This window comes from Saccostrea echinata, unplaced genomic scaffold, assembly GCF_033153115.1.
Source record: "Saccostrea echinata isolate AGI-Se365-2 ecotype Australia unplaced genomic scaffold, CSIRO_AGI_Sech_v1 ptg000054l, whole genome shotgun sequence".
Classification (NCBI taxonomy): Eukaryota; Metazoa; Mollusca; class Bivalvia; order Ostreida; family Ostreidae; genus Saccostrea; species Saccostrea echinata.
The window spans coordinates 41383740-41406652 of record NW_026889803.1 but is presented as its reverse complement, the minus strand read 5'-3'; the positions used below and the strand labels follow the sequence as shown (position 1 = coordinate 41406652).

The window sequence follows — 22913 nt, the reverse complement described above, 5'->3', positions numbered from 1 at the left end:
ATTCAGATAAAAGAAGAACAACTTCAATGTGCTTGATTGATTGATTTGAATTGAACATATTTTATTGTCTATAAACTTTACAACTAGGATTGGACAAAAGTTTTTAAAACTTAATATTCCCTTTGCCTACATATGAATTATATATGGGGTTCAGTTTTAAATGAATAAACACAGAAAAACATAATAATCAGGGGAACAAACATTCAGTAGAATACATTCATTATATAATATACAAGCTGTATAGAATTCGCAAGAAGAATGAATGGTTTTGTCGCTTGACTGATTTTGCACTGCACAAATTTCTATGATCAATGTAAGACTAAAAATACATGCTTATAATGGTGTTATATTTTGTTTTTTTTTTTTGGGGGGGGGGGGTTGTTGTTGTTTATACTTGACTTTATACAATTTTTTTTAACTTTAAACAGTTTTTAAAACTGCATATTTCATTGAGGTTGTTGCAATGAATTTTATTTATTTTTAGAATTAAGATGTTTGTTTGTTTGTTTTTTTTTTTTTGTTTTTAGAAATAACAATACAGTTTGTACTATGATGTTGAGTTATCATGCATAATGACATGAGATAATTGTATTTCAGTTTTATAATAATTGTTCATGGTCCCCTAAAAATTTTCACAAAATTTTCTTCAATTATGTTTTAAACAGTATTATGAAATTTCGCAAATAATTGGTTTGACACCGAAACTAGATATCCTTTAATGCTTATAAATACTTTTAAAAACCCAATTCATTTATAACAAACTAAAATAATTACGATGGATCAGACCTGTGGCTAGCTTATTTTTACTACTAGGGTTTTTTGCCTAGGTCAAATATCTGATACGATTTATCTGAGTTTTACGTTGCATTCTTAAGAATACTATAAAAAACTTAAATCTACAGAGTTTCATGAATGACCATGTTGTTCTAGCCTTTTTTTATCACAATTATCAAATGTATTAAAACCAAGTGATTCAATAAAGAATGAATGGTTTTGTATTTATTCTTCTTTCCTCTCACTAAGAAAAAACAGGTTTTTTAATAGTAAAAAAAAGTTTTACTAGTGTATCAATAAAAGGAAAAGGGTATGATATTATACTGCTTATCTTTTTCGAAAATGAATAGGACTTAATTGTACAAGATAATAGCTTACAGGGATTTTAAATATTGCAAAGATGAGGGAGTGTTTTTCCCCTGTCAGATATTTTTGTACATTCAGATAAATTTTGGCCCAATCATTTTCAAAGTGGAAATTTCACTCAATATGATGAGAATTGTTACTTTCATAAAATTTTATCAGAAGTAGTGTAGTATGTATTTTTCCCGTCTCGTTTCATATATATATATATATATATATATATATATATATATATATATATATATATATATATATATATATATATATATATATATATATAATTATATATATATATAATGCCGCAACCTTTAAGCTTATTACACACATAAATATTTTGTATTTGATTTGGCTCAAGTATCTCCACAAATTGTCCTCTAATCTTCTTAAATTACTTTCTCTGTTGTCATTTGTCCACCAATTTATCAGCAACTAAAAAGTTTTATTTTGGAGTCTTATCCAATGTAAAACTCCAGATTATAAAACAAGAATAAATCTTAAAATACGTTCTTTACGATATTAAGGTATGTCACTCGTGAAGTTAGATATATCAAGGTTTTTTTTGAGAAGTATATTTTAGATTAGTAATCATATAGCATGATTCAAAATGACAAAGAAAATCGGGGGTCGGTGTGCATTTTACTGAGCAACGGTACAATTAATTTGACCTTTTTGCACTTAAATTGTAACTCTTAAGTTAATCACGTTAATCTTTATCATATTGTATCGGATGTAATCATGGCAATAAATATAATCTTATTTTACGTAAAATAGTTTGAATAATATGTATCGTTAAACAAATCATGCAAATTAATACGCATAAATTATTCTGTGACCTTTTTGCACTAAAAAAGTATCATATTTGGGGTATCTAAAATCTAAATAGGCAATAAAATATTTTCTTGTATCAAACTTTTTATGACTTTAGTGCTGATTGGTCAGAAGTTCCATGAAGTTTAAAATAAGGAAAGAAAAAGTTTGGGTCAGTGATGTAAATTTTGAGATATTGGTCAAAATATGCAATTTTTAGGCAAAAAAAAAAACAATGTAAATTTTATCTAGACTTCTTTAATATATTTTCATTTCTTGGCAAAGCCTGTTGAGTGAATGTGTAAAATTTGTTCTAAAAATATACATCGAAACTTATATTTAAAATCCCTAGAATATAAAAACGGAAAATATTCTCTGAGTAAAAATATGTGGGACTAGATGTGTAGATTTGAAGAATGTTCTTCTTAATATCCTTCCACCACAAGAAATAGTCCCCCATAAATCTTGTTTCTTTATGATTTTGTGAGCATTTTTTAAATTGAATATCGTATAATTTGCATATGTTATAAAAATTGAATTGTAATGAATAGTTTTGAAGTTAGAGGTTCTGACCGAACTTTTCTAAAAAGCTGACGAGTGACATACCTTATTTCTTATAACCTGGTAATAATTTCATAAAAGTTCCCCATCTTAAACGCTTATATTCATGATTTTGGATCTATAGCGGAAGATGTTACATTTTCAAGCAATTTTGACTGTTCTTAATAATTTCTTTTTAAGTAAGCATGTATATATAAATATACAAGTTATTGCACAATTTTCTAGATTTACAGTGAATATTTTGTCATTAAGAACGGATCTGCGAAATTAAAGTACATAGTTTATTTTAAGTAATTTACTATTATTCACTTAAAGAACTGCTTACGGATATCAGGTACGCATATATCTTTATATATTTCATATGGAGAAATGATGTACAGTTTATTCATGAGGTTGCTCCCACGTGATTTACTTCTCATTAATATTCATAAGATCCTGCATAAACTCGAAATATTCCATTCCTTTAAATTTTTATATTAAAACCTGCAAGCACCGTTTGTTTATTTTTTTTTTAAGCCTCCGTCATAGTTATTTGGGCAGAATTTTAAGGTATTAACAGTTGACAACTCATGAAACCATCTTTTTTGGTAATAAGTAGGTCACACTGATGCAAGAAATTGCCGTTTTCAAATTAAAAAGGCGGTCGTAACTCTTCATGAAATGATAAATCGTCTGTATTTTATAAAAAAAAAAAAAAAAAAAAAAAAGGCATTCGTCTGCACCTATTAATCGGCGGAAGAACTCTGTCAACTTGCTATAAACACTTACATTTAACTACCAAAAATGATAAAGACACCAAGTCTGCGCTCTTTCCTTCTTTAAAACATTATACTCTCGCTTCGGAATTTCAGATCAAAAAGGCGGTCGCAACTTTCACTTTGTTATCAACAATATTGTCATTTCCGGTAAAAGATATTAAGAAAAATCTAAACATCGGCGGAAGAACTTTATCCGAAAAAGTTAGTATATAAAAATCTGCGGGTTTTTGTTCGTTCTCTATATAAACCTTTATGGAATCTGTCGCCATTATAGCTCCAATATGGCCGATATGTAAATGAGAAGAATGAACACCATTTCTCCATATGTCCATTTCTATTTGTTTTCTCTGTGATAACTCTTTGAAAGTTAGGAGAGTTGATTTCTTGATCATTCTAACGGAATGCAAATTTCGCCAAGCGAAAGGTCAGGAGCTAAGAAGGCCTAATATGCATGTAATTCTCGTGCGGCTGTCTTTGTGTCTGACTGTAAGGAGGCCTAATATGCCTGTAATTCTCGTGCGCCTGTCCTTGTGTTTGACGTCAGTGGGCGGGGACTATTGAAATTGACATGTGAGGCCTAGTGTAATTTAAATCTATTAGTCTACATTTTTAAAATCTAAATTTACAATTTTATTTCACAATGAAATGGAAATATAAGGAATCACTGTCTAGTTAGTAGAGTATGCCAGGGACATCAACGATAGTCGGAAACGTGGGATAATTTATGCATAACGGGCTTCGCCCGTTATGCAAATTATTCCACGTTTCCAACTATCGTTGATGCCCTGGCATATTCTACTAACTAGACAGTGATTCTTTAAATATTGTAGACGTAATTTCGATTCAAATTAGAGTAAGGCCACAATAATTGTGTAAAATTTTACAAAGGAATTCAAATTTAAAGTCTAAAAATAATAATTCATCCGTGAATAGTGAAACTTTTAATCTTCAAGCCAAGTTGTTCACAGTTTGGCTATGGCACTAGAGCCATAACGTAAGGTGGGTACAATGTTATAATTATATATGAGCAGAAAATGAGAGAAAAAAACATGTGTGTTTTAAAGAGCAATAGATGATGAACTGCACAACACTGGGTAGATTATAAGACATTCAAATTTGCCTAGGAATTGTATAAAAAATGAGCCACAATGTTACTATATTTCTGTAGACAGAAAGTAGGACTGGAATATGATTTTATAGTCTCGTGCATCTTGACTCCTGATTGTAGTATTTGATCCATACTGCAAATAATCTGAAGAAAGCGTTTTTATATTCTAACCAAAGGTTGTTTTAATGATCTCAGTCTTTTTTCACTACTTTTCCATTTATATGAATGGTAGCATTCTTTACCAATGTAATGACTTTGAATTCCATATAGAAAAAGGGCGATTCTTCTACCATAATTGTTCATAATAGGATATCACAAAATTGTACAATGATATAGATGAACATCCACCCATAAGGATGGACACATGTGATGGGAGCATGTGACGGGATATATACAAGTAGCTGCACTGCATGATCACTTAAAAATGGCAAAGGCATAAATTTCTGTATTAATCTTCAATAGGAATTAATGCATGAGATGTGGGATCCCCCCCCCCAGAATTTCATGCTTTAAAAAGAATATATATATATATATATATATATATGTATATATATATATATATATATATATATATATATATATATATATATATATATATATGGGATGGCAATCGAATACAGAATTGCTAATCGGTTAACTGCAAGGCGTTCCGACCGATTAATCAGTTAATCGTATCAAAATACATATTTTCCTTATATCTTATTTTTTCAAGTAAACTCTAGTTATATACACAAGAAAACTGAAAAAGACGTTGATAATATTGTGTTAATGCTTGATTAGTAAGCTATATTTAATTTCAATTTCGAAAGGCAAGAAAAAAATAAGGAAAGCATGAAACATCTCTTAAGATATCAAAGAAATTGATAATGTTACAACACAAGGTCATTGTGCATTGTCACCATAAACAGAAACTGAGTCTGAACTGTCACTTAATTTACAATGTTTCTTTTAAAAATATAATTTGTCAGATAACTGCGAAGGATAGATAGATAGGGGTAAGATACATACATATATATGTACATTCATCATTTAAATCATTTTACAAAACTCAACAAATATTTGGTAAATATCATCGAAGAAATTTAAGACAGGCTGGGTAACGCAGGGTGTTATAACAGCAATTAAAACTTCGCAAAGGGACCAATTACCCCAACGGTTTCGGTTTTGAGAGTCTTACAGTATTTACCTCCAAATCATCCGAATTAAATGTGAAAACATCATAACTTATCAATATTCAGAGGTTTTTTTTAACATTTGAAATGGAGTTTTAAGAAAATTTATACGTATTTTTATTTTTTTTTTCCCGACTAACCGATTACAGGTTTTCTAACCGATTATCACCGTTCTGACCGAGTAATCGGTTAACCGGTTACAAATTGCCATCCCTAATATATATATATATATATATATATATATATATATATATATATATATATATATATATATATATATATATATATATATATATATATATATAAAGTTTTTCACAACTTTTAACGGCAAAAATATTTAGATGAAATAACTTGGGGGTCACTATCTTACCTTTTGAAATAGCGCGTTGGATGAAAAAAAACAACAAGTTGTTTGCATATTATTCAACTTTAATTTGAAACCATTTTCAATTAAAAAAAATTCATTCTGAAAAATCTTGAAAAGTCAGAAAAAAGTCCGCAAAATCGGTATACCATGTGTGAGTATTTCCATTTGCTTCTTCACTTTCTTCCTGAATACTATGTCGATTAAGGTACAAGTATAATAAGTATGCCAGAGAAAGGACCATAATTAAGTACACATGTCCTCCATCCTTCAGCCACCGCCAAACTTTTTTCAGCATGATGAATCTGAAAATTTCATCAACAGTACAGCGATTTTAAAAGTCTGTAAATCGGCATCTGTTTAAAAAAGAAAAAAAAGGAAATTTACAATTTAACACTTATCAGTGTCATCAATATTGAAGTTTTGATGAACAAATAAATTTCCACAGTCTGAATATTTTTTTAGGCTATTTAGTCCATCCTTTTGGTTAAAAATGTAAACGTCTACATGTACTTCCTCATGTTCTGACCTTGTTATACACCAGGTAGAAAAAATCAGTATAAAAAAAATTAAATTTGAAAAAAAAAAATGAAGTTAATATAAGGATGAAGAAAATTTATTTTGATATAATTGTCGTACATGTATTAGCTGAGTCGATGAATATTTTAAAGAGCTGATAGAGCACACGTACAATATAAACACATATAGTCAGATTCTTACCTGCGTTTGATGAAGGATCTCGCTTACAGTTTTGTTGTTACATACATCTCATACCTGATGATACCGATAAAAGAGACCGGATAATAAATGTTATATCACAGACTGGTTAAATTGTTGTAAAACGACACCTCCATTTGAGGCATGTGTAGTTTGTGTCTGTGTTTTTTTTTTCACATACTGTCATAATGTTTATCAAGTTAAGTCACGGAAAGCAGGTCACACAGGTAAATTTCAAGCGTGCACTGTGTATTGCAAGGCCTCAGAAGTAGTAAGTGATAGCGTAATTGTAAGCTATCTATCAATTGTTTTGGTTGGGTAAATGCAAATTACATGTACATTATTCTTATATGTTTGAATAAATCAAGTTTGCTTTGATAAAAAAAAGTGAATCAAAAGACTTTTTGAAAACATTAAATATCACATACATGTAGAGGCTATAAAAGGATTTGTACCTTACTCGAACTCGAAATTTTGACGATCTTTGATTTTCAGACATTAGAAGGGATCTAATTTCAGCCAACAGCATTTCATTTTTCTTATGAAAAAAAGACATATGAACGATGTTGGAACTCGTTTGTGTATTTTTTTCTGTCTGCTGTAGCAAAGAATCAATTAATTTTTAAAATAGACATGATACAGATTTTTAAAAAGAAAAAAAAGGAGCACACATATTTTGTTTTTACACTTTATTAAGCAAGGATACAATTTCAATGTAGAAAAATACAAATGCACATTCTGTAATAATAATTCATTTTATGATAAGCATGATAAAAGCATCATCTTTTGGAATAAACTGAAAATGATTTATTTGATTAAACGCCTATTTTTATATTAATATATTCAATCGCGTTGAACAATTAAAACTGTAAAAATATTTACATATAATATATACAAATATACATGTCAAGTGTTATGGAATAAAACAATTTTTTAAGATAAATTAGCAAAAGACGACGCTGATGAAAACAGAATGTTTGAGTATTACTACCTAACACTTCTATCTTCAAACCATTACATGGAATCTCTAAAATTAGCCACTCATGCGACAAGTCTAGCAATAAGAAGAGCATCCTTTTCGCTTAAGAAGCTTGAGCAGACGTATGAAGGGTAACTCTATCCCCACCGAGAACAATGTACCAAGGGCAAACGACGAAATCAGATGACCAAGGAACATGTACGCCTGGAAATAAATTATAAACGAAGCTACTGAGTCAAGATTGTTTACATCATCCTTTAAGGGGAAATTACGCTCTTCTAGGGGGAATAACTCTTAATTGACAGAATATTTTTTAATATAAATTGTCAACAATAATTTGTCTTAGATTTAATCCTTTGTAATAAATTTGCTTAAATTTCCATTTTTGTCGCCATTCTGTTTGAAAATAAACAGCTGATAACAAAATAAAATCCATTTTGAAAGAAAATTATAGGGGTCGTTCTCTCCTCAGAAATTATTATTCTGTATTGAATTCAATGGTAAAGACTTGTGCTTTTAATTTATTTATAATAATTATGATTTTTTTCCAGGATAAATTACTTACCATTTCTAAATTGTTCATGTAAACCAAAACTTTCTTGTTATAAACAAAAGCCACCATAACAACTGGATGAATTAGATAAACAACAAAAGATAACCTAGACAGGGGAAGGAATCCTCGCCAAGATAGGATCCAGTTCACAATTCCTAGACAGACAAACATACAAGTCTTTTAAAGAGAAATATATTGTTAACTTGACAGAAAACTGTGTTTAATTCCTATATAGATATAAATATATAATTTAGTAAACAAAATTTATTAGACAAGTCTAATGTATGCTGTTCCTTGAAGAATCTAAAACTGAACTCAAATTAGTATTAATATGAATCTAAGTATATATTTTATGTAATGCCGGTGATTAAGGGGTGGGGTTCGCTCTTGCAATAGGATAGGATGAAAGGTTTTTTTTAAGATCCCCTCCCAAAATTCAGAGTTTTAGCGCTTTTTCAATAAAATAAAACAACATACCTCCGTGGTCTTTAGCACATGCAAAAATCACCCAAGAGAGAGCCAAGGCCCAGACCACGTGGGATATAGCCTCGTACACCTCTGACTGAAGTGGGGTCCAGGAATAACCTCCCTCACGATTCTTTGTGAATGGTGAGTATGCAAGCGTTATCATTAAACCCAGAGAAAATAACCATCCAAAAAGATTGACGACCTAAAGAAATATATCATTGATATCTTTATTTAATGAAATTCATCTATCACAAGATGTAAGGAACTAAATACATTAATGTGATATCTACCTTGCTAATTTTGACTTTTTCTCTAGAATCATAAGTATCGAATAAGAATCCCAAAAGAATACCGATGCAATAGACACCCACTCGACACCAAGGGGTGATAAATACATTGTTCCAATAGTCTCCACCATCAGACATCATTCTAAGGTAATATTGAAAGCTTAGTCATTTAAAAATTGTTTTGAAGTTTACATCTTGCGTTTTTTCGAATCTGAAGAACATAGTTTAAAATACATGCTTCGTCAATTTATCTTTAATTTTCATTCTTTAGATTATATTTTTATTTACAAATGGTTAAGTTATTCTTGAATATAAGAAAATAATGACTCACGACATGATGTCTCCAGTGTACATTTTCTCCTTGATCGCTGTCGCAACTACGCTTGCTATCAAAAGGAGCCCAACTATAACCCCTCCAAGAACTGACGACCTTCAAAGTTGAATTAATTAATTAACCCTTTATGAAATAATTGGTTTTATGTTTCACAGAATACTTGGTTAAGCTTTCAGATTTCAAATGTACAAATTGTAAATATGCTTTATCATAATTTGCTCGAGAATTGGATAATAGTACCATAAATTTTCAAGTTTGTACGAATTAAACGTCTTACAAATACAAAATCAATTCCAAAGAATACGAAAAGAAAAAGTAGCATCTTCATTGAAAGTCAAAGGGAAAACTTTTATAAAAATACATACCATAAATAAAATACAATGAGTATTGGTGTTATAAGGTAGAACTGCATTATGCATGCTAGAAACCAAGACCACGGCATACACTGAAATTGTAAAGGAAGCCAGTATTCAATATATATATATATATATATATATATATATATATATATATATATATATATATATATATATATATATATATATATATAGGGATGGCAATCGAATACAAAACTGCTAATCGGTTAACCGCAAGACGTTCCGACCGATTAACCGGTTAATCGTATCAAATACACATTTTTCTGACCTTTTTTTTTTAAAGTAAACTCTATTCATATACACAAGAAAACTTTTCAAAAAAAAAAATCAGTTATATTTTGTATATGCTTAATCACTACACTTCATATGCTTTATTTAAATTTCGATAGAAAAAAAATAAGAAAACCATGAAATGTCCATCAGATATTTAAGACTGATGATGTTACGCAACATCATTTTGCATTATCACCATAAACAGAAAATGAGTCCGAACTAACACTTAATTTGCAATGTTTGTTTAAAAACATAATTTGGCAGACAACTCCAGAAGACGGGTAAGATACACATTGTAATCAGGTCAATGTACTCAAAAGAAATTTTAATTAATTAATATCATTAAAAGAGATACAGAAAATGTACAATGGAGTTTAACGGCATGGTGTTTAAACAGCAATTAACACTTCAAAAACTGACCAATTAACCCCAACGGCCTCAATTTGAAGAGCCTAAATTAATTAATTACCTCCAAGTTGGCTGAAATAAATGTGGAAAACTTATCAACATTCAGAGAATTTTTATGATGAAAATTGATTTCTGAGGAAGTTTACACATATATTTTTTCCCGACTAACCGATTACAGATTTGCCAACCGATTACCATCGTTCCGACCGAGTAATCGGTTAACCGGTTAAAAATTGCCATCCCTAATATATATATATATATAATGTTTGTTAAAATATTTGCACTCCCGTGTACGAAGTGTTGCAAAACATGTACATCTGTAGACGCATACCTATACATTTATGTATACATGTATATGGATCAGGAGGATCATTTAGTAGAAATACCTGCTCAAAAGCTAAATTCCCTGTCGTTCCTACAACATTGTTTATGTATAGAATATGATGCCACCAATATTCCTTGCATTTGTCCGCTACAGGAATAGAATTCGGATACAAGGGACTGTCACCAAGATAATGATAAAAACACGTGTACACCATCATTATGATTATGTAAACCGGGGTTATCCTGAAAGTAAATAGAATATATCCTAAATAATGAAGCATTTGGAAATATCCTAACTCTCTCTCTCTCTCTCTCTCTCTCTCTCTCTCTCTCTCTCTCACACAAATTAGTATTCATTACATTCTGTAAAATTGAAATACCTTATGTATCTGTTAGAATAAAATCCAATGATTGACTGCCATTTTAGTTTTTGTTTGCGTGTACATTTTCGAAGGAATCGGTATGTTACCAAAAAACCACTGTAATGAAATGAAAAGCATACTAGGTATCAACCAAAAGTTCATCTATATTTTTGAAATAATCTTAAATAAAAACAAATGTGTAATATTAGGTATCCTGTCTGCATAATAGAATTAACGAAACCTTGTAAGAGGCTTTGATGAAAATGTTCTGTTGCTATACACCGCTGCAAAGTATAGTTTAGATTAAATAGTTTAGATAGGCATATGTTCTTGTGCATTGTATATTTGAAATGGTTTTCTTTTAAACGATATTGTTTTTAACTTTTTGTCAGGTGGCCTTATTGTGGATTCCTTTTACTTAGTATCTTTCATTCTATTTTTTCTTCTTCTTTACCTGATGACGAAGAAAGAATCGATGGCAAAAGGTGAGGAGAGAACAGCTTGAAAAGTGAACTGCTTTAGCAGGTCCAATCCTTCCAGCAAGTTACCTATTTAAGTAAGAAAAAGCCTCGTCAGCAGATCACTTCATAGCAAAGTATACATTACAAGAACAAATTTACTTAAAGAAAAAGAGACTCACTATAAAAATAAAAGAATATATGAACTAAAACATGAAACATTTAACGTATACTTGTTTTGATTAAATGAATACACTCAAGAATTGTGTCAACTATCTTTTTCACAATGATTTTATCATCAACAATTTAGCACTTCTGTAAGAAGAAAAATGCTAAATTGAGTGTGATCTGTACAGGTGGGTGTCTGCTAGTAACATCTCTGTTTTACATCACTTGTAAAATATAACATTTTCATCTTCTTCTAGACAACCTCCGAGTCAATTTTAAGCCAAACATGCCTCAAAGCACCCTTGGGTAACTGGAATGCATTTTTCTTTTTACAAATGAAGGTCTTGCACTATTCCAACGGAAAATAAATCAGGAAAAGGTAAAAAAAAAATAGTTCATGTAATCTAAAAATCTAAAAGTTACCTGGCTAACGGAACAAACTATTTCTAAGCTGTGTTGTTCACTTCTTGAAGCTTTGTCTGAGGATGGGCCAAAATATGAGGGGAACATAATAATATAGGATCATAAAGGAAGAAACTTCAATATGTATTCTGACCAAGCAGGGCTATACGAGGGGTGATCAAAAAGTTCGCGAACTAATTGAATAACTTCCTTAAAAGAAGTAAAATGAGGTTTCAGTGCTCATTATTTTTTAAAGTAGTCCTCTCGGATTATAATGCACATCTGCCATTGTTCTGCCCATGCGCGAATCACGTGATCCAGGCGGTCACGTGACATGCTCCGTAGCGTTCTGTTCACAGAAGCTAAAAGATTTTTCCGAGTCTTATATTTCTTACCATGCAAGTTATTTTTTATAACAAGAACAGTCCATCTGTCAGAAATGGCCAAATCTCGGCAATAGGATTGGTGGATAAGGATATCCCTTCCCAGAATTAGCATGATGATCATCAAAACCCGAGCCCTCTGTCTCGGGAGCGTCGTTTATCCAATGTGGATAAAGTATGGACGACCTCTTTTTATCATATCTCATATGTTTAAAGTCTAAAGTAAACGATATTTTAGGGATTTAACAATTATATTATAGTTAAGATATTCAACTATTTTTCTAATCGTAACTTGGCGGTCTTTCAAAACAAATTGCTCAACTAAGGACACATCTTTTCCCCGGCTTGCATTCGGTGGCCAACAGAAAAAACATCATTTCTAACCATCTCCCTGCCTTCACTAAAACAATCAATCCAATTAATGATTGAACTTCTGGTAAGTCTTTTGTCTTTATAAACCTTGTACAAACTATCATATTCTAATGCAAAGGAATTTCCAAAATATACGTTAAACTTTACAGCCGTTCGTTGCTCGAGTACTACTGAGTCAACCATTTTTTGTCACAAGTCACCTACGTATTGACGTCATTTTCACACTGTGACGTCACAAACACGGAGCAAAACATTATACAACACCTGCTATTTATAGAATATGTGTATGACTATGTGTGTGCCAAATTTCATTCTCATCTGAATTGTAGTTTTGTAAATATAGAGATAGTTCGCGAACTTTTTGATCACCCCTCGTAAATTCCTTTATTCGTAAAATAAATGTACAGAAATTTTCATGACATGTAAATTTTAAGATGTTCATGCATGAACAGCAGGGACAGAATTGCAAAATAAAATCCCATTTATTTATTTATTTATATGTCCTTGACTACAACATGGCCACAACATGGATCACTGTTTAACTTAAAGTTAAGAAATGTAAATCTATATTTTTAAAAAAATCTTCTTAAATGATAGGAGTACAATTCATTAAATTAATATTTTAGCATTCCCATGTTGCAAATATTAATTTGCCTTGGAATCTTGATAAGCTCATGATAGAAGTTCAAATTTCTACATCGAAAGATACATGTTTTGGGAAAATCCTTCAAAGCATACTTTTAAGGAGCAATAAGAATTCAGTTTCCCACCTGAATTTCAGACAAATCAATATATATAGTGTTAAGTTATGTAATTCACCGCTCTTAAAAACAGGATAAAATCAGAATAGTTACACAAAGTATATCATGTGAAAATGGAGATTTCTTGAAGACTAACAATGGTAAAATATTGTGAGCTTAACATAGATTTCCAATATATATTAGATTGAATGTGGAAACTATGCACATTTAACACTACATTAAGAGGAAGAAATGTGAGTGCTATGGCCTATGGATCTCCTACCGTTCAAAAAGCACATTTTCAACAAACCTGTAAGTGGTGATTTAGTTATGGACAGAGCTGCATACAGAAATGAATCCCCTAAAACCAGCCATGCGAGACTCAGAAATCGTAAACCGTGAATACATTGGATGGAATCTTTTGGATGATCAAACGACAAAATATCGGGTAGATTTTGGCACAATGAAAAAGTCTTTGTGACTCCCTCCTTAAAACCTGGAAAATGATTAATTACTGAGAATATAACATAAAAGTGAAAAAAAATGATTCATTATAATTTCTTACAGTACAAAAATGTAAGGCTTAGTTTCATCGGAGAGAGGGAAAATTAAGTGTAAAAACGAATCAAAGATATATGAAGTTGCTGTTGAATTATCTGTATATACTTGAACATTTTCTCTTTTAAACAACCTTCGTATTTTTCAGTGGATAATTTTGTATCCACAGACTCATAATCGCCTTCCCCAGAATTTAAATGTCCATTTCCTGTTGAGTGACTAATCGTCTTTTCGGATGAAAGTTGAGTTTCTTTCATTTCCGATTCATACCCCTTGTTGTCATAAGCATCTGGCAGTGAGGGTGAAAACACTCTTAACTCATCATCGTCTTCCGAGAATCGATAGATGTGGAATAAGGTCGCCATTATGCAAACGAATGCAACTATGCAGAGGATAATTCTGGAATACATGACAAATGGCAAAACAATGTGAACGATATTACTTAAGTACAGAATTGCTAGTGAAAGTCCTTCTCTTATAACAAACTAAGAACTCAGTACATCCATGAAAGAAAAATAATTTTTTTATGTACATACATTACAATGATGGCATCTCTGTCTTTTTCCAGTGCGTACGAGTTGGAACATTCCACAGAAGGTGCTAAGTTGAAGCTTCTTAGGAAACCTAAAATTCATAATACCAACCTAATGTTCCTTTTGCCAATTTACGTGATGTGTTATAGAGCAGCAAATCAAACTGTTTTTAAGTTGTACAACAAAATATCCAAGAAGTGTTTACAATATTACTATATTTGTATCTCAATTACACACTACAATCACTTACCTAATTTGAATAATTCTTTTACATCTTGTTCATGACAAGAAGCTGGTAGACACAACCCCTCTGTCAGTGTAATTGGAACACCATATGTGTTCTGTCAGAAAGTGGAAAAAATCAGTGGAAAAGAAATACTTCCACATGAACGTAATATGTGTTACGGAAAAACTCAATCTTACCACTTCTCCTATTAAAGATTTAACAGAAGCCATTAGACTGTCTGGGATATCAAAAGTCGCCCTACAGTATCTGGTGTTTCTGGTGGTGAGTTGTCCACCTAGACTGCTACTCTGAGGCGTGATGGACAGACACTGATCATAGGAGCCAATGAAATGAAGATTACCGGTGAGAGTACCAGTGGGAGGTTTACCAGCAGAATCGAACACTAAGGTAAGTATTAAATATTGAAGATCAAATATGGAGAAAAGATAAAATTCAGAAAATTGATGTTTTATTTTAGTTGTAAATTTTCGAAGAAAATAACACTAAAAAGTCGCGCGTGCACGAGAATGAGAGAGATTTACAAAATGTTTTTTACTTTGAACAGCCCATCTTTTTCCTCGAAGAAGATTATTCAAGAATATCATAGTATCACTGTAGCACTGTTCTGTGAGGGTTGAACTTTGAGGCTTGGGAAAAACTTCTTCCATAGGCATAAGAATGGTTCGTAGGATTCCCACGCCTAGCTGTAGTAAACTGGTTTGACTCATTTTTGTGACAGATGTATTATTACCGTTCATTTGAGACTTCATGTCAGACTTTATTTGGTTTATTATGACATGTAGAATCTTTTCACCGTAGCCTTCTATGAATCCTTTGATCTGTTGACCTACACCCATACTGGGAAGTAGGGAATCTAGCACTACATCCAGTGACAGCATTCCCGTATGCAACAGGTCAAATCGTGAAATAAATCCCGCCATGAAAGGATCTATTCCACTTGTATTTAGACCAGTGATATTAATATGGTTTATTTCATTCACTACTACACGGGTTACATTCAATAGCAGTTCACTTCTGAGGACTTTTGGTATATTGTCTAAAACCCATGGCAGTAGGTAACCATTGATTTCTGGTCTGATCTTAATAACGGATATCAATGGCACCGCACCTAGCAAGATTTTCTCAAGTTTATTGTAAAGTACAGGATGGTTAATTAACATGTCTGCTAAAAAACTCAACCTCTCCTTGATGTTCATTTGACTTAAGAAAGATTCTATTTGGTCTAGAGACTGCGGTTGGACTGATGGTATGGTTCCCCAACTGACCAGCACAAATAGGCTTAGCGGGATGAAGATCCAAGTTCTCATCATTAGACCAGACTTTCAAATGACCTGAAAGTAACGAGTGTAACTGTAGCTTTAACGTATTATGGAATAGCAATCATTTTATTCTCTAACATTATGGATAATCTCTTCAGTTAAATATATATACCCGTAGCTTTATCATTGTTTTCTTTTCACTTTTGGTTGAATTTTCCTAGGCTAGAATTATTCCGATGATTATTTACTGTGGATTTTGTTTTGTCTTGCTGTCTTTATGAAGAGTTCAATGATGCTTTTTTTTCATGTATTTCTACATAAATGGGTGTACCATGCAATGTTCTTATCCTTATTCTATCAAATTGAACTGCAAATCATGGAAAAGGTGAAGATAACGAACAGTGATCAATCTCAAAAAAGTTACAAACAATACAAATCTGTGAACAGGGCATAAACCACGGACCCCCGGAAATTCCAGAGGTAGAATCAAGTGCCTTGAAGGAGTAAGCATCCCCTCTTGACCGGTCTCACCCATCCTGAGGCCTGTGTATTGATCAGGTAGACGGAACAATATTGCTATGAAACACGTCAGCCAAAATACGATCCAGTGATATGTTATATTTAGAAACAATTTGACTAAATAAAGCTCGCTTATTTTAGAAAAAGTATACCAGGTAATTCCTGTGTAGACCCGTAATATGCTCGTATTCTGATCCCGATCGAGAGAATTTTATTCTGTGCTGTATGAGGGTGCTTGCATACCGATTTCGCAAATAACTTCTCTGACCTTGGAAAAATCTAAAGGATTCCTATCCATTCCTGTGTTTAATATCGGACCCCTCGTGGGCCTTTTCCTTGTCAGAAATGTTTTTGTTTTTTTTATCAAATTTTAATTTAATCTACATTCTGGCATATCATGTTATCACTTTCTGACATTCTGTCCTCTGCTATTCTGATATTCCATCATAGTTTTCTGGACTTGATTTTGCTGTGCTTATAGATAATGGGCTATTTTTGGCATGTTTCTTTTTATTGAATGCTTGCAAATCAAGTTTGAGTTTCATTTTGATTGACCCATTTTTATGAAAGTTATTGCTTGTAGACTTTGCATAATTTCTGATAATTCACTAGTTACTTTGCTGTGCTTGTGGATATTGAGCAATTCTTTTTATTGATGACGCATAGATTATGTTCGAGTTTCAAGTTGATTGACCCATTTTTACGAAAATTAATATGCCATTAAACTTTTTAAATTGTTAATACTAATAATTCACTGTTTGGACCTTTTTTCCTGTGTTTGTTCCTAAGTTTTGAGTTGAGTTTTGGTACGCCTTGTTAAATATTGATGACTTATAGATCAAGTTTTTTGCATGTTGATTGACATATTTTTACGAACGGTATTGTCTTCACTCAAACTTTCAAATTTCTAATTATTCTCTTTTTCCCCTTTGCTGTGCTTGTAGGTTATAAGCATTTTCACGCAGTTAAAGTACGTTGTGGTATCGACAACTGATTAAAAAAAACAGTAGTATGAGATTTAATTGCCACATCCTTAGACTAATATTTAAAACTTGCATGTCAGCGGAGCTTTCGTATCAAACTGGTGAATCTAGTTATTCTTCTTGCCAACTTGTTTCTAGAGAGGATTTTTAAATTTAATTCAATCACTTTCCATATTTACAAACAGATAACCCCAACTTTAAACTGCATTGGCGGTTTTCAGTTCTTAAAGCAACTTCGTGTGAACATATACACATTGCAGAATTAGATTAATCTGGATCATGTAAGCAAAGTATATGATTTATTTGGTATGCATGTATTTTGAAAAGTATACATACGACTTCCTAATCCATTTAAAAAACATGTCAATATTTACCTACATATATATTGATATAACCATTATCAGTACGACCCACATTTTCTGAATAAACAAAACAATACCAAATCTAACATCAGTACATTTTTAGGTGAACAGTTAAGCAAAAGTAACTTTAATATGACTGGTAGGGGAAAAAAGTTTGGAAAATTTATGTGGCATGTCGCATGAAGCTGCTTGTCCCTCTGAAATCATTACAAAGGTGCACTAAAATGAAATACGCTGTAAAATATTTAGTTGAACTGATTTCATTTTTATTTTTTTCAAGGTGCACCTTTATTGTGATTTTAGAAAAACAAACAGCTTCTTACATCTATCCCAGAAAAAATTCTTATTTTTATGACTTGAACCGTACATCAATCCTTGTTCAATTACAAATTTGCCTTTGAGTTTTAACTATATTTGGTGTTTTGTTAGGTCACCCTAATCACTTTAGAAATTTCATTGCGGTCTGCGTCGATTGTAAATTTTTCGACATTTTAGCTTCTCTTCTGGATCCGCTAAACCAATTCTGATAAAAAGGATCTATATATCAAGGGGGACAGAATTATGAATTTCATGGTCTCTTCCTCCTTGAAACCGCAAGGGTGTGGCCAAAACCATCAAAATTAACACATTCTTCACAAACCCTCTTCTTTACTCCTGGACATCTGACAGGCAAACTATTAACATGATTAATATTGTAAACAATGAACCGTCTACCAAAATTGTGAAATTCATATTCCCTGTTTTCAGCGTTCAGACATCAATGTGGGGCTAAGTTCTTCATATCTTAGAAATGCATTATATCTAGCTCATCTAGCAGGCAAAATATTTGTTATAATTATTGATTATAATTAGTACTCAACCTTTTACAAAAAGTTTTACACCGTGAGTCCATGGTTTAGGTCATAGGATGGGGCTTAGTTAGTCATATAATGAGAACACAGTGGTTAGAGCGTCTGCTCTAGAGTCGCGGAGTAAGGAGTTGATCCTTATGTCGCGGGTTCGAATCCTACTTTGGGACGTGGAGACCGGTCCTTCGGATGATACTGTATAAACCGAGGTCCCGTGTCGCAGTAGGTGCTGGCAAGAATGGCCCTGAGTGCCAAGTATAGGTCAAAATTTGTAGCTCTCCACCAGGAAGTGGTGGCGTCTCCATATGAGTGAAAAATTCTCGAGAGGGACGTTAAACAACAAACAAACATTTCATCTTTGAAAATCTTTCACAACCGATATTGTGAAATTCATGTCCTTTGAATACAGCCTTCAGGTTCCAGCATAGGGCTAGGTCGATCATACATACATATAGTAAAGTAAATCATATCTTTGAAAATCTTCATTATTCATGGACATGTAGCAGGCAAATTGTTGGCATGAATATACTTAACAGCTCACCATGTACAAAAAGTTTGAATTCAAATCCCCCGGTTACCAGGAATAAGGGTGGAACTAAGATGGTCATTTATTAACTTTTTGGTACAATGTGTATATTATCTTATTTTAGCCTTAATTCTATGAGTCAAGCTGTATGAATATGATAATGATTATAGAATCGTCAGCAAACTGTAAGAGTTTTGTCACATAAATTCAGACCAGTACCAATTGGGCCCTAAGTTAGTCATAGCTTAAAAAACTTGTTATAATCAGGTGATCATTAAGACTCGTGGGCCACTTGTTTCTCGAGAAACAAGAAATTACATACATGTATACATGTATTTCCTAAAACAACGATCCGGTCGGTTTTTCCAAACCGCCAACCTCCCTTGTCAATAGGTGTGGATTTAGATGCATCTACCTTAACAACCTCTCACAACGAAACCTAAATTACATCTGCCCATAATACGGATTTCAACGTGTTCAAAACATTTTTAAATAATGAAAAACATTAATATTTTCGATTCCCTTGTGAATACTGAAGAGCCACTCTCTATAAGCACCAAAATTTGATGTAAAGCGATAGTCATCAATTTTAATAAAACTTTGGTAAAATAAATATATACTACAAGCTAAGTATACTGGTATATACAAAATGATTGGATATTGCTGTTTCCATTGAAACCAACAAGTCATATTTATGTCACATTCACTATATTTTCTTTATAACATACGTGGATGAAACTCATAAACGCATCGACACAATTCAACAAGACTTACCCTGTATAAAGTTTTTAGTTTTACCAGTTGATTTTCCAAAAATTGGAGTTGTGTTATTTTAAATAAAGAAAATATAGCCTGGTTAAAATTCTGTATTCCAAGGGAGAAATGTTAAATTTTATCAAGAGTTATTTCCCCTCATGTAACTCTTTTGTGCTTCCTGTGAAAAAGTGGAATGTTTTTGGAAGCAGAAGACAAACAGAATGGTTTGCAGCTTCATTTTTACTACAGATTCCACTTGCTCAAAAGATGTAATTAATTTGAATTCTGTAGATAGGAATAATAGGGACATAATACTAACAGAATGTGGTATTTTGCCGGAAACTTTTGAGAATATGTAAATTTGTTCCACACATTTTACTCTGCCGTTGAAATGAAACAGTGACTTCAAGTGATGTACGAAGAGGAAAAACGTGTCAAGTGCCATTCCTTATAAATTCTCACGAATCCCATGTATTATCATCATTCAATAAGAAGCAGAAATCCAGCAGACCGACCTCAATCAATGATGTACTCAAAAATACACAGAGGATTTGGGCTTATTGTTCCTATCAGAACCCGTGGGTATGGAAATTATTGAATATTTATTATTTTAAAGTATGCATTTCTGTCTTTGATCAGTGTTCTTATTAGGATTTAATTAACATAAATGTATCGATAAATTTTATTTTAAAAAATTGGGCCATGTGGATATTTATTTTTAACAGGCTTATACTATATGAAAACAAGATTTGTATGAATGAGATATCTTTTAATAATCTGCTCAAATACACTTAATTAAAATTTGAACTTTTAGCTATGTGCACTAGCTGTCTGCCGAAGTTGAATGCTCATGCAAACAATTGATGAGGAAGAAAAAGTGACAATCTAAAACAATGATCAGGTTTGTAACTTATTATTCATTTATTATGACATTTATAGTTTAACTTGTCATTAGAATTTTCATAATAACAAACATCTGAATGTATGTTTGAAATTAGAAAGAAATAAATTGTGATAAAATTCATGAATAAAAATACAAGATACCATCTGACAATGATTACAAGGTGATATGCATTGATACATACTTAACTTGGTCTATTGGAAATATAATAATCAAAAATTTATTTACACTGTATTATTTAATTTATTTGAATGATCAAATAATTATATATTAGCAGTAGGACATGTGTATTTGTGTTCTATAAATTAATGTAGGCCTTAAAAATGTTTTACTAAGTTCTAGGATATAAACATCTTTTAGTGACAGTAAATACAGCGTTTTTGTCACATTATCTTTGACAGGGGTAGCTTAATGTGCTTAATTAATTTTTAGGCTCAGCCACACCTTAATGAACATGAAGATCCACTTCATGTTTAAATACCACTCTTCTACAGCTGCTGTGGAGATGGTTACTGTGAAAGAAGAGTCATTTGAGGAGGTGAATATAGTTGGGATTTTTATGCCTCCGGATCGAAAGATCCCGGGGGTATATTGTTTTTGTCCTGTCTGTCTGTTTGTCTGTTTGTCTGTTTATCTGTCTGTCAGTTGTCAGCTTTAACCTTTCCCATAACTTTTGATTGGTTGGAGCTATGACTTTCATATTTCACATGTGTATTCCTTGTGACAAGACCTTTCTTTGGGTACTATCATAATTGACCTTTTGACCTTGACCTTGGAGTTTGACCCACTTTTGCAAAATTTTATGAGACTTTAACCTTTGCCATAACTTCTGAACAGTGGGTGCTTGGGGTTTCAAACTTCATTTGTGTATTCTTTGTGACAAGGCCTTCCTTTGGATACCAACAACTTTGACCTTTTGACCTTGACCTTGGAGTTTGACCTACTTTTGAAAAACTTTTACCTTGGCCATAACTTTTGAACAGTTGGTGCTTGGGATTTCAAACTTCACAATTGTATTTCTTGTGACAAGACCTTCCTCTGGATATCAAACTCTTTGAGCCTTTGACCTTGACCTAGGAGTTTGACCTACTTTTGAAAAACTTTGACCTTGGCCATAACTTTTGATAGGTTAGAGCTAGGGCTTTCATACTTCACATATGTAATCCTTATGAGAAAACCTTCCTTTGGATACCAACTACTTTGATCTTTTGACCTTGACCTAGGAGTTTGACCTACTTTTGAAAAACTTTAACCTTGGCAATAACATTTGAATGGTTGATGCTAGGGCTTTTATACTTCACATATGTAATCCTTGTGACAAGACCTTCCTTTGGATACCAACAACTTTGACCTTGACCTTGATGTTTTACTTACTTTTAAAAAACTTTAACCTTTGCCATAACTTTTGAACAGTTGCAGCTAGGGCTTTCAAATTTAACATTTTTTTATCTTTTGGCCTGGATTTTGACTTGCATTTGAGAAACTTTAACCTTCGCCATAAGCTGCCATACGGGGGCATCAGTGTTTCACAAACACATCTTGTTTTAAAATATAAAACCTGCAAGAGTCCCAGAATGGAAAAGGACCATGTGATCGGACAGCAGCTACACTTAGTCAGCTATCAGAAGATACGTCATTCAAGGCCATGATGTTCTAGCAGCTCATTCAATGAAAGAGGTACCATATACATATCTACATTGAAGGAGGAATGCCACACCAGAAATTTATTTAATAGATTTTTAAGACACCCCTTTTAAACTATGGTTTCAGCAATGAGAGACCAATATTAGCTCTTAATTATTTTATACGATTTTTTGGCCTTTTTTCAGAGAAAATAAAAAAAATGTTTTATTTGCAAACAAATGCTTTATGGTTTAAAATTTGCTGTTAATACCGGTAAGTGCAAAAT

At 32.2% G+C, this 22913-nt stretch overlaps 1 protein-coding gene and 1 long non-coding RNA gene across 2 annotated transcripts; both read right to left on the bottom strand.

Annotated features, from left to right (window-relative positions):
* Positions 1 to 5951: 5951 nt before the first annotated feature.
* Positions 5952 to 6798, bottom strand: LOC133171511 (uncharacterized). The gene is made up of 2 exons (XR_009718813.1): positions 6628 to 6798; positions 5952 to 6263 (listed from the first exon to the last, which is right to left on the bottom strand). It is a non-coding gene; the product is annotated as an uncharacterized LOC133171511 (long non-coding RNA).
* Positions 6799 to 7572: 774 nt separating this feature from the next.
* LOC133205185 (nose resistant to fluoxetine protein 6-like) lies at positions 7573 to 16175 on the bottom strand. Its single transcript, XM_061340943.1, has 15 exons — positions 15386 to 16175; positions 15027 to 15232; positions 14854 to 14944; positions 14607 to 14694; positions 14204 to 14469; positions 13823 to 14008; positions 11444 to 11537; positions 11008 to 11106; positions 10690 to 10870; positions 9611 to 9690; positions 9243 to 9341; positions 8915 to 9053; positions 8634 to 8826; positions 8169 to 8311; positions 7573 to 7807 (listed from the first exon to the last, which is right to left on the bottom strand). The coding sequence occupies exons 1-15, from the start codon at positions 16158 to 16160 to the stop codon at positions 7679 to 7681; spliced, it is 2769 nt and encodes a 922-aa protein (XP_061196927.1). The 5' UTR covers positions 16161 to 16175; the 3' UTR covers positions 7573 to 7678.
* Positions 16176 to 22913: the final 6738 nt, after the last annotated feature.

Coding starts and splice junctions, on each gene's coding strand:
- LOC133205185 (XM_061340943.1), bottom strand. CDS start 16,160: ATGATGAGAACTTGGATCTTCATCCCGCTAAGCCTATTTGTGCTGGTC. Junction 9,691..10,689: donor GGAATTTAGCTTTTGAGCAG/GTATTTCTACTA, acceptor TTACAATTTCAG/TGTATGCCGTGGTCTTGGTT. Junction 9,054..9,242: donor TACACTGGAGACATCATGTC/GTGAGTCATTAT, acceptor ATATTACCTTAG/AATGATGTCTGATGGTGGAG.